We start from the raw sequence: 12,796 nt of genomic DNA, 5'->3' as shown, positions 1-12,796 counted from the left end.
TCCAATACATGTAAAAAGTATTCAAGGGCATGTGGAAAGCAGAAAATGTACTGGAGTGCATAGCTCCAGAGTGGCACAGACACAATAAATTGAAATGCTCCCTTCTGTGCTTACATTTCTATAACTGTGAAATTTGTTATGGATGACTGCCTTTCAAGCCTTTACTCCAATTCTGGGCACTGCACTTTAGGAAGGACACGAAGGCCTTAGTGAGGGTGCAGAAAAGAATGGTTCCAAGGATGATGGACTTGAGTTGCGTCCTTCCTAAAGTGCAGTGCCCAGAATTGGAGTAAAGGCTTGAAAGGCAGTAATCCATAACAAATTTCACAGTTATAGAAATGTAAGCACAGAAGGGGGCATTTCAATTTATTGTGTCTGTGCCACTCTGGAGCTATGCACTCCAGTACATTTTCTACTTTCCAGCTGTGTTTGTTCTCCTTGGAGCAGACAAGGTCGAGAGGAGATTTGATAGAGGCGTTCAAAATCATGAGGGGTCGAGACAGAGTCAATAGAGAGAAACTGTTCTCATTGGCAGAAGGGTCGAGAATCAGAGGACACAGATTTAAAGTGATTGGTAGAAGAACCAAAGGCGATATGAGGAAAAACTTTTTTTTACACAGCGAATGGTTAGGATCTGGAATTCACTGCCTGAAAGGGTAGTAGAGGCAGATTCAATTGTGGCTATTATAAGGCAATTGGATGTGTACCTGAAGGAAAAAAAAAATTGCAGGACCACGGGGAAAGGGCAGGGGAGTGGGACTAATTGAAATGCTCTTGCAGAGAGCCGGCACATGCTTGACGGGCCAAATGGCCTGCTTCTGTGCTGTAACCATTCTATGATTCTCAGTTTCCTTTGTACTACGTGCCATTGTTTTTCCTACTACAAATGTCGAGCTAACATACATATAAGTCTCAGATTTGTACTCAACTATTTTTCCCTACAGCATCCAACATTACAAAAACTTGCATTTATAGTGTCTTTTGTTATGTATGTATACTTGTATTTACTCTGTACAGCCACCAGAGGGCTCATCCCTTGGAGTCTCAAGAGATCCCATTAGGTATTTAGGGAGGCTTCACAGGTTGGAGAGGTACTCTGGAGACCTGCAATAAAAGACTAAGGTCACACTTTACTTTGAGCTCAGTGTTCAGTCTGACTCTTTCTCCATACACAACAACTGGCGACAAGATACAGATAGCGAACACAAAGATGCACATAACTATAGGCCAATTAGTTTAACATCTGTAGTGGGGAAAATGCTTGAAGCTATCATTAAGGAAGAAATAGCGGGACATCTAGATAGGAATAGTGCAATCAAGCAGACGCAACATGGATTCATGAAGTAGGAGTCAATGGGGACTTTTCAGAATGGCAGGCAGTGACTAGTGGGGTACCGCAAGGTTCTGTGCTGGGGCCCCAGCTGTTTACACTGTATATTAATGATTTAGACGAGGGGATTAAATGTAGTATCTCCAAATTTGCGGATGACACTAAGTTGGGTGGCAGTGTGAGCTGCGAGGAGGATGCTATGAGGCTGCAGAGCGACTTGGATAGGTTAGGTGAGTGGGCAAATGCATGGCAGATGAAGTATAATGTGGATAAATGTGAGGTTATCCACTTTGGTGGTAAAAACAGAGAAACAGACTATTATCTGAATGGTGACAGATTAGGAAAAGGGGAGGTGCAACGAGACCTGGGTGTCATGGTACATCAGTCATTGAAGGTTGGCATGCAGGTACAGCAGGCGGTTAAGAAAGCAAATGGCATGTTGGCCTTCATAGCGAGGGGATTTGAGTATAGGGGCAGGGAGGTGTTGCTACAGTTGTACAGGGCCTTGGTGAGGCCACACCTGGAGTATTGTGTACAGTTTTCATCTCCTAACCTGAGGAAGGACATTCTTGCTATTGAGGGAGTGCAGCGAAGGTTCACCAGACTGATTCCCGGGATGGCGGGACTGACCTATCAAGAAAGACTGGATCAACTGGGCTTGTATTCACTGGAGTTCAGAAGAATGAGAGGGGACCTCATAGAAACGTTTAAAATTCTGACGGGGTTAGACAGGTTAGATGCAGGAAGAATGTTCCCAATGTTGGGGAAGTCCAGAACCAGGGGACACAGTCTAAGGATAAGGGGGAAGCCAGTTAGGACCGAGATGAGGAGGAATTTCTTCACCCAGAGAGTGGTGAACCTGTGGAATTCTCTACCGCAGAAAGTAGTTGAGGCCAATTCACTAAATATATTCAAAAAGGAGTTAGATGAAGTCCTTACTACTAGGGGAATCAAGGGGTATGGTGAGAAAGCAGGAATGGGGTACTGAAGTTGCATGTTCAGCCATGAACTCATTGAATGGCGGTGCAGGCTAGAAGGGCCGAATGGCCTACTCCTGCGCCTATTTTCTATGTTTCTATGTTTCTATGAAGGGGAAATCATGTTTAACTAATTTACTGGAATTCTTTGAGGATATACCAAGCATGGTGGATAGAGATGTACCGATGGATGTGGTGTATTTAGATTTCCAAAAGGCATTCGATAAGGTGCCACACAAAAGGTTACTGCAGAAGATAAAGGTACGCGGCGTCAGAGGAAATGTATTAGCATGGATAGAGAATTGGTTGGCTAACAGAAAACAGAGAGTCGGGATAAATGGGTCCTTTTCCGGTTGGAAATCGGTGGTTAGTGGTGTGTCACAGGGATCGGTGCTGGGACCACAACTGTTTACAATATACATAGACGACCTGGAAGAGGGGACAGAGTGTAGTGTAACAAAATTTGCAGATGACACAAAGATTAGTGGGAAAGCGGGTTGTGTAGAGGACACAGAGAGGCTGCAAAGAGATTTAGATAGGTTAAACGAATGGGCTAAAGTTTGGCAGATGGAATACAATGGCAGAAAATGTGAGGTCATCCACCTTGGGGAAAAAAAAACAGTAAAAGGGAATATTATTTGAATGGGGAGAAACTACAACATGCTGTGGTGCAGAGGGACCTGGGGGTCCTTGTGCATGAATCCCAAAAAGTTAGTTTACAGGTGCAGCAGGTAATCAGGAAGGCGAATGGAATGTTGGCCTTCATTTCGAGAGGGATGGAGTACAAAAGCAGGGAGGTCCTGCTGCAACTGTACAGGGTATTGGTGAGGCCGCACTTGGAGTACTGTGTGCAGTTTTGGTCACCTTACTTAAGGAAAGATATATCAGCTTTGGAGGGGGTACAGAGACGATTCACTAGGCTTATTCCGGAGATGAGGGGGTTACCTTATGATGATAGATTGAGTAGACTGGGTCTTTACTCGTTGGAGTTCAGAAGGATGAGGGGTGATCTTCTAGAAACATTCAAAATAATGAAAGGGATCGACAAGATCGAGGCAGAGAGGTTGTTTCCACTGGTCGGGGAGACTAGAACTAGGGGGCACAGCCTCAAAATACGGGGGAGCCAATTTAAAACCGAGTTGAGAAGGACTTTTTTTGTGAATCTGTGGAATTCTCTGCCCAGGGAAGCAGTTGAGGCTAGCTCATTGAATGTATTCAAATCACAGATATAGATTTTTAACCAATAAGGGAATTAAGGGTTATGGGGAGCGGGCGGGTAAGTGGAGCTGAGTCCACGGCCTGATCAGCCATGATCTTGTTGAGTGGCAGAGCAGGCTCGAGGGGCTAGATGGCCTACTCTTGTTCCTAATTCTTATGTTCTTATGTTATGTATGTAACAGTGGGCATCCTGGAGAAATTCTTGGAGGGAGATGATTGGGAAACTGTTGTGGAGCGACTCGACCAATACTTCGTGGCCAACGAGCTAGATGGGGAAGAAAGCACTGCCAAACGAAGGCCGATCCCCCTCACCGTCTGTGGGGCACCAACATATGGCCTCATGAAGAATCTGCTCACTCCAGCGAAACCCACGGAGAAATCGTACGACGATTTGTGCACACTGGTCAGAGAGTATTTGAACCCGAAGGAAAGCGTTCTGATGGCAAAGTACTGGTTCTACACCTACAAAAAGGTCTGAAGGCCAGGAAGTGGCGAGTTATGTCGCCGAGCCAAGACGCCTTGCAGGACATTGCGAATTTGAAGGACATTTGCAATACGTGCTCAGAGACTTTTTCGTACTTGGCATTGGCCACGAAACCATACTTCGCAAACTTTTGACTGAAGACACTCCAACCTTGAGTAAGTCCATAGCGATAGCCCAGGTGTTCATTGCCACCAGTGACAATACGAAGCAAATCTCTCAGCAAACAAGTGCTGCTACAAGTACTGTGAACAAAGTGATGTTGTTTTTGAATCGTAACGTACAGGGCAGGTCACACATACCTGCAGCTACACACCCGCAGATGGCTCAGAGTCCACCATCAAGGATGATGAATGCAAGGCCATTAACACCTTGTTGGTGCTGCAGGGGTGATCATAGTTTCCATTCATGCTGATTCAAAGAGTACGATTGCAAGGGCTGTGGAACAATGGGACACCTCCAACGAGTGTGCAGGCAAGCTGCAAAGCCTGTTAAATCTACAAGCCACCATGCTGCAGAGGAGGACAGATCCACAGAGGATCACAATGAACCAGAGCCTCAGATCGAGGAGGCAGAGGTACATGGGGTGCACACATTCACCACAAATTGTACCCCGATAATGCTGAATGTTGAACTAAATGGACTCCCGGTGTCAATAGAGCTGGACATGGGCGCAAGCAAGCCAGTCCATCATGGGCAAAAAGACTTGAGAGAAATTGTGGTGCAGCAAGGCCTCAAGGCCAATCTTAACTCCAGTTCGCACGAAACTAAGAACTTACATGAAAGAACTGATTTCTGTAATTGACAGTGCTACCGTAAAGGTCTCCAACGATGGAGCGGTACACAATCTACCACTCTGGGTGGTATCGGGCGATGGTCCCACACTGCTCGGCAGGAGCTTGCTGGGAAAGATACGCTGGAACTGGGACGACGTCCGAGTGTTATCGCCTGCTGAAGACACTTCGTGTGCCCAGGTCTGAAAACAAATTTCCTTCGCTGTTCGAACTTGGCATCAGGAAATTACAAGGAGCAAAAGCGCAGATCCGGGGGCGCGACCCATCCATCACAAGGCGAGAGCAGTACTGTATATGATGAGAAAAAGGGTAGAGATTGAGCTAGACCAGCTGCAAAGAGAGGGCATCGTTTCCCTGATTGGCCCACTCATTGAACTCAGTCATATCATCCCAGTCCTCAAGGGAGACGGCACCGTCAGAATCAATTGTTTCTCCCTGCAGGACCAATACCCACTACCAAAAGCCGACGACCTCTTTGCAACGCTGGCGGGAGGAAAAACGTTCACGAAGCTGGATCTGACTTCAGCCTACATGACACAGGAACTGGAGGAATCATCGAAGGCCCTCACCTGCATCAACACGCACAAAGGTCTTTTTGTTTATAACAGATGCCTGTTTTGAATCCGATCGGCGGCGGTGATATTCCAGAGAAACATGGAAAGCTTACTGAAGTCGGTCCCGCACACCGTAGTCTTCCAGGACGACATCTTGGTCACAGGTTGGAACACAGTCAAGCATCTGCAGAACCTGGAGGAGGTTCTTAGTCGACTCAACCGTGTGGGGCTCAGATAAAATGCTGGAAGTGCATTTTTCTGGCACCTGAAGTGGAGTTCCTGGGAAGGAGGATCGTGGCGGATGGCATCAGGCCCACCAACGCGAAGACGGAGGCAATCGAGAACGCACCGAGGCCACAGAACGTGACGGAGCTGCGGTCGCTTCTGGGACTTCTGAACTACTTTGGTAACTTCTTACCGGGTCTCAGCACACTGTTAGAACCACTGCATGTCTTACTACAAAAAGGGGACGAATGGGTTTGGGGCAAAAGTCAAGAAAATGCCTTTGTAAAAGCGAGAAAATTGTTATGTTCAAACAAATTGCTTGTGTTGTATGAGCCATGTAAGCGTTTGGTACTAGCATGTGATGCGTCGTCATATGGCGTCGGGTGTGTATTGCAACAAGCTAATGATTTCGGGAAACTGCAACCGGTTGTTTATGCATCCAGGAGTCTGTCTAAGGCTGAGAGAGCCTACAGCATGATTGAGAAAGAAGCGTTAGCATGTGGTTATGGGGTAAAGAAAATGCATCAATACCTGTTTGGACTAAAATTCGAATTGGAAACTGACCATAAGCCACTTATATCCCTGTTCTCCAAGAGTAAAGGAATAAATACCAACGCATCGGCCCGCATTGGCGCTCACATTGTCCGCATACAACTACGACATCCGCCACCCACCACAGACCAGGCACAGAAAACTGCGCCAATGCTCTCAGTAGGCTGCCACTGCCCACCACGGGGGTGGAAATGGCGCAGCCCACAGATCTAGCCATGGTTATGGAAGCATTTGAGAGTGAGCAATCACCCGTCACTGCCCAGCAGATCAAAACTTGGACAAGCCAGGACCCCTTATTATCTCAAAAGCTGTGTGCTTCACGGGAGCTGGTACCGTGTCCCAGTGGAAATACGGGAAGAGATAAAGCCGTTCCAGCGGTGCAAAGCTGAAATGTCTATACAGGCAAACTGCCTTCTGTGGTGCAATTGAGTAGTGGTCCCCAAGAAGGGCAGAGACACCTTCATCAATGACCTCCACAGTACCCACCCAGGCATCGTAATGATGAAAGCGATAGCCAGATCCCATGTGTGGTGGCCCGGTATCGATGCGGACTTAGAATCCTGCGTTCACAGATGTAATATATGCTTACAGTTAAGCAATGTACCCAGGCGGGCGCCACTACGTTTATGGTCTTGGCCCTCCAAACCGTGGTCTAGGGTACACGTCGACTATGCAGGCCCGTTCTTGGGTAAAATGTTCCTTGTGGTTGTAGACGCGTACTCCAAGTGGATTGAATGCGAGATAATGTCGGCTAGCACGTCCACCGCCACTACTGAAAGCCTGCGGGCCATGTTTGCGACTCACGGCTTACCCAATGTCCTGGTGAGCGACAACGGGACATGTTTTACCAGTGCGGAGTTCAAAGAATTCATGACCCGTTATGGGATGAATCATGTCACATCTGCCCCATTTAAACCAGCGTCCAATGGTCAGGCAGAGAGGGCAGTGCAAACCATCAAGCAAGGCTTGAAGAGGGTAACTGAAGGCTCACTGCACTCTCGCCTATCCCGAGTCCTGCTTAGCTACCACACGAGACCCCACTCACTCACTGGGATCCCACCTGCTGAACTGCTCATGAAAAGAGCACTTAAGACAAGGCTCTCATTCGTTCACCCTGATCTACATGAACAGGTAGCGAGCAGGCGGCTTCAACAAAGCGAATACCATGATAGCGCAAATGTGTCACGCGAGATTGAAGTCAATGATCCTGTATTTGTATTAAATTATGGACAAGGTCCCAAGTGGCTTCCCGGCACAGTCGTGGCCAAAGACAGGTGCAGGGTATTTCGGGTCAAACTTTCAAATGGACTCATTCACCGGAAACACTTGGACCAAATCAAACTCAGATTCACGGACTATCCTGAGCAACCCACCTTGGACCCTACCTTTTTTGATCCCTCAACATACACACCAGTGGTAACCGGCACCACGGTTGACCACGAAGCAGAACCCATCATCCACAGCAGCCCAGCAGGGCCCAACACACCAGGCAGCCCAGCAAGGCCAGCTGCACAGCTGCCCAGCAAGGGCCCAACAAATGATTCAACAGCACCAGCTTTCACACCAAGACGATCAACCAGGGCAAGGGCCCCAGATCGACTCACATTGTAAATAGTTACACTATTGACTTTTGGGGCGGATGGGCGTGGCGGGGGAGCGGGGGGGCGCGTAGTGTTGTTATATATGTATATTTGTATTTACTCTGTACAGCCACCAGAAGGCTCATCCCCTGGAGTCCCAAGCGATCCCATAATCCCTTGGGAGCACAGGTATTTAAGGAGGCTTCACAGGTTGGAGAGGCACTCTGGAGACCTGCAATAAAAGATTAAGGTTACACTTTACTTTGAGCTCAGTGTTCAGTCTGACTCTTTCTCCATACACAACATCTTTAACATAGTAAAACACCCCAAGATGCTTCACAGGAACATTAACAAAATCTGACACCAAGCCACATAAGGAGATATTAGGACAGGTGACCAAAAGTTTGGTCATTGGAGGCAGGTTTTGAGGAACATCTTAAAGAAGGAGAGTGAGCTGGAGAGGCAGAGGGGTTTAGGGAGGGAATTTCAGAATTCAGAATATTTCCTATCTTCATGTATCCTTTTTAAATTGCACGAGTTTGGTGACTATCTGAATCATGTTATCCTAGTGGTTTGCATCCTAAAGGATTATGCTGATCGGATGAGTCATAGAATCACAGAAATTAAAGCACATTACATTTAGCCCAGACCATTATACTCTAATCTTTTTCCCTTGCCTTTTACATGCTTTGATTCCAAGTCCTTATCCAATTTACTTTAAATGTGGAAGGTTATTATTAATGCTGCAACCTCCATTTGTGGTAAAGCATTCTATAACCCTTCATGTAAACAATTCTTTGCGATAATCACAAGTCTGTGCCTCTGGTTACTGCCATCAACCAATGAAAACAATTCTTCATTATTTACTTGCTCAAAAACTTTTTGGAATTTTGAAAAGTTATTAGCTTGCAAAACTGTCCACTTTTTAGCCTTTTTTCATAATTTATAACCTCTCATTTATGGCATCATTCTAATGAATCTTTGCTGCATGTTCATCATGGCTGGTATACTTCCTAAATTAACGACTTGGAGGAAGGGACCGAGTGTAACATAGCCAAGTTTGCAGACGATACAACGATGGGAGGAAAAGTAATGTGTGAGGAGAACACAAAAAATCTGCAAATGAACATTGGCAGGCTAAGTGAGTGGGCAAAAATTTGGCAGATGGAGTATAATTTTGGAAAGTGTGAGGTCATGCACTTTGGCAGAAAAAAAAAATCAAAGAGCAAGTTATTATTTAAATGGAGAAAGATTGCTAAGTGCTGCAATATAGCGGGACCTGGGGGTACTTGTGCATGAAACACAAAAGGATAGTATGCAGGTACAGCAAGTGATCAGGAAGGCCAATGGAATCTTGGCCTTTATTGTAAAGGGGATGGAGTATAAACGCAGGGAAGTCTTACTACAGTTATACAAGGTATTGGTGAGGCCACACCTGGAATACTGCGTGCAGTTTTGGTTTCCATATTTACAAAAGGTTATACTTGCTTTGGAGGCAGTTCAGAGAAGGTTCACTAGGTTGATTCCAGAGATGAGGGGGTTGACTTATGAGGAAAGGTTGCGTAATTGGGCCTCTACTCATTGGAATTCAGAAGAATGAGAAGTGATCTTATCGCAACGTATAAGATTATGAGGGGGCTTGACAAGGTGGATGAAGACAGGACGTTTCCACTGATAGGGGAGACTAGAACTAGAGGGCAAAATCCTAGAATAAGGGGCCCGCCCATTTAAAACTGAGATGAGGAAAAATGTATTCTCTCAGAGGGTTGTGGATCTGTGGAATTCGCTGCCTCAGAGAGCTGTGGAAGCTGGGACATTGAATAAATTGAAGACAGAAATAGACAGTTTCTTAAACGATAAGGGAATAAGGGGTTATGGGGAGCAGGCAGGGAAGTGGACCCAAGCCCATTATCGGATCAGCCATCATCGTATTAAATGGCGGAACAGGCTCGAGGGGCCGTATGGCCTACTCCTGCTCCTATTTCTTATGTTCTTATGTTCTAAATAGGGTGTCCAGAACTGCACACATTACTCGAAAGGTGACCCAACCAACAGCATGTACAAATTCAACATTACTTCCTTACTTGATTTTATATTCAATGTTCCTATATAGTAAAGAAAGACTTGCTTTTATATAGCGCCTTTCACGACCTCAGGACATCCCAAAGCACTTTACAGCCAATGAGGGTCTTTTGATATAGTCACTGTTGTAATGTTGGAAATGTGGCAGCCAATTTGTGTACAGCAAGCTCCACAAACAACAATATGATATTAACAACATAATCTATTCTATTGTGTTGTTGATTGATGGATAAATAAATATCAGCCAGGACAATGGGGATGACTACTCTGCTCTTCGAAATAGTGCCGCATGATTTTTTACATAAGAACATAACAGCATAAGAATTAGGAACAGGAGTAAGCCAGCTAGCCACTCGAGCCTGCTCCACTATTCAACAAGATCATGGCTGATCTGGCCGTGGACTCAGCTCCACTTACCCATAACCCTTAATTCCCTTATTGGTTAAAAATCTATCTATCTGTGATTTGAATACATTCAATGAGCTAGCCTCAACTGCTTCCTTGGGCAGAGAATTCAACAGATTCACAACCCTCTGGGAGAAGAAATTCTTTCTCAACTCGGTTTTAAATTGGCTCCCCCGTATTTTGAGGCTGTGTCCCCTAGTTCTCGTCTCCCCGACCAGTGGAAACAACTTCTCTGTCTCTATCTTGTCTATCCCGTTCATTATTTTAAATGTTTCTAGAAGATCACCCTTCATCTTTCTGAACTCCAACGAGTAAAGACCCAGTCTACTCAATCTATCATCATAAGGTAAAACCCTCATCTCCGGAATCAGCCTAGTGAATCATCTCTGTACCCCCTCCAAAGCTGATATATCCTTCCTTAAGTAAGGTGACCAAAACTGCACGCAGTACTCCAGGTGCAGCCTCACCAATACCCTATACAGTTGCAGCAGGACCTCCCTGCTTTTGTACTCCATCCCTCGCGCAATGAAGGCCAACATTCCATTCACCTTCCTGATTACCTGCTGCACCTGCAAACTAACTTTTTGGATAAAAGAGTTTCATACACAAGGACCCCCAGGTCCCTCTGTACCACAGCATGTTGTAATTTCTCCCCATTCAAATAATATTCCCCTTTACTGTTTCCCCCTCCCCCCCCCCCCCCAAGGTGGATGACCTCACATTTTCCGACATTGTATTCCATCTGCCAAACTTTAGCCCATTCGCTTAACCTATCTAAATCTCTTTGCAACTTCTCTGTGTCCTCTACATAACCCGCTTTCCCATTAATCTTTGTGTCATCTGCAATTTCTGTTACACTACACTCTGTCCCCTCTTCCAGGTCATCTATGTATATTGTAAACAGTTGTGGTCCCAGCACCGATTCCTGTGGCACACCACTAACCATCGTTTTCCAACCCGAAAAGGACCCATTTATCCCGACTCTCTGCTTTCTGTTAGCCAGCCAATTCTCTATCCAAGCTAATACATTTCCTCTGACTCCACGTACCTTTATCTTCTGCAGTAACCTGAGAGAGCAAGATGGGACCTCGGTTTAACACCTCATCCGAAAGCTAGAATCTACTGCATTGCTTTTGATTAACAAAACTATTTTTTTAGGACGTTACCTTCTTATATTTGCTGAACATTTTACTTTTCAAAACTACATGTATGAATTGACCACATTTGTAACTAAGAGTACTGGTACACCTCTGTTGCAGGGCTTGGCACATTTGTATGTTTACCGTTTTTTAAAAAAAAATCCCACCCTTATTCATAAGGCTAATGTAGGATAAGGTAAAGTGGGATATTGCATTTTCAAGAAATGGGGCTAGAGAGACAGGATGTTAGACAAATACAAGGTGAAAACACAACTCCTTTAGATCAGATCCTGGTCAATCTTCCTTTCTCAGCAGGCTGCTCGCCATTCATTACAAAGAGATAAATACAACAAAAATCTGAATCGGTCACGTGAGCACTCCCACTACTAACGGCTTTGCATTAAAACAGCTAAAAAGAATCAACTGTGTTGAAAATGTACAGGGCAGCGTTTAACCCCACGGCCACCCCATCGAATATTCATTCATTTCCATCTTAATTAGTACTTTGCGTCAGAACTTTTAACTGCAACCAGGCAATAGGATGTTTGTCTTCAGATGCTACTCCTACAGTATTCCAATGCTCAGATCTCACTTAGTCCTGTAAAAAAAAATCTAATTCAGCGACCTCTTTATCATAGCAGCACAGAAGGAGGTTTTCGACCCGTCGTGCCTGTGCCGGCTCTTTGAAAGAGCTATTCAGTTTGTCCCACTCACCCCTGCTCTGTCCCCCATAGCCCTGCAGTTGCTTTCCTTTCGAAGTCTATATATCCAATTCTTTTCTTAGTCAACTGGTTGTCAAATACAATCTTTGTGTATGGAAATATGAACAAACCGAATATTTTCTTTTCGCGGATAAAATAAATTTACAGGAGCTCCAGACTGAATTTCAGGAAATGTTGTTTTCAAAAAGAGGGGGCGGTTTTAAAAGTTAAAATTATACTTTACAAAGGGCGGAAGGATTCAGCCAAAAAGATGCAATTCAAATCACCTCTCCTCTCCTGACGGGCATTTCCTGATGAAGCGACGAACTGGGTTTGTGTCCCGCTGCTTTTCACATCGGAGTTAATTTGGATCCGCACTCAAAAACAAGCACTCCTTCCCCACAATTAACTATTTGCGGATTAAAGTTTTTTTTTATTAAAGTTATGCTGATTATCACCACGTTGAGTAAATTTCCCTGAAATTCCCAACTCAGCTGGTCGCAACATTCTTATTAAATATTCGGGACCTTCCACTGCAGCCGGAGGGGGAGGAGGAGGGTGTTACATGACCACTCCGCCATCACATCACCTCGATCAAAGTGTTCTACATCTTCAGTATTTTAATAACAAGGTATAAAGCCCCATTATCCTTGTTTGTTGTCCTAAAGTGCCTTTTGAGGTTTTAAAACTAGTGGATCTGTGACACATCCGGCCCCTCAACCACCCCCCCATCCAGTGTGCAGAATGACATGCTCCGC

The 12,796-nt window shown here is 45.3% G+C and overlaps 1 protein-coding gene across 3 annotated transcripts in view; it reads right to left on the bottom strand.

Moving 5' to 3' along the window:
- The window catches only part of tjp2a (tight junction protein 2a (zona occludens 2)), a 196,335-nt gene that overhangs the window by 124,909 nt on the left and 58,630 nt on the right, over nt 1-12,796 (bottom strand). The window contains exon 1 of one of the 3 annotated variants that reach the window (XM_070887235.1): nt 12,326-12,523. The exons of 1 other annotated variant lie outside the window; for it this stretch is intronic. In XM_070887235.1, coding sequence (XP_070743336.1) covers nt 12,326-12,346 — 21 coding nt within the window. In that variant the 5' untranslated portion in view covers nt 12,347-12,523. Of the gene's footprint in view, nt 1-998; nt 1,030-12,325; nt 12,524-12,796 lie in introns of those variants that run through there. One more of the 3 variants, XM_070887263.1, reaches the window with a different exon arrangement.

Source organism: Pristiophorus japonicus, chromosome 1 (assembly GCF_044704955.1).
Source record: "Pristiophorus japonicus isolate sPriJap1 chromosome 1, sPriJap1.hap1, whole genome shotgun sequence".
Classification (NCBI taxonomy): domain Eukaryota; kingdom Metazoa; phylum Chordata; class Chondrichthyes; family Pristiophoridae; genus Pristiophorus; species Pristiophorus japonicus.
Note: the sequence above shows the minus strand (reverse complement) of the source record. Positions and strands in the feature narration are given on the sequence as shown.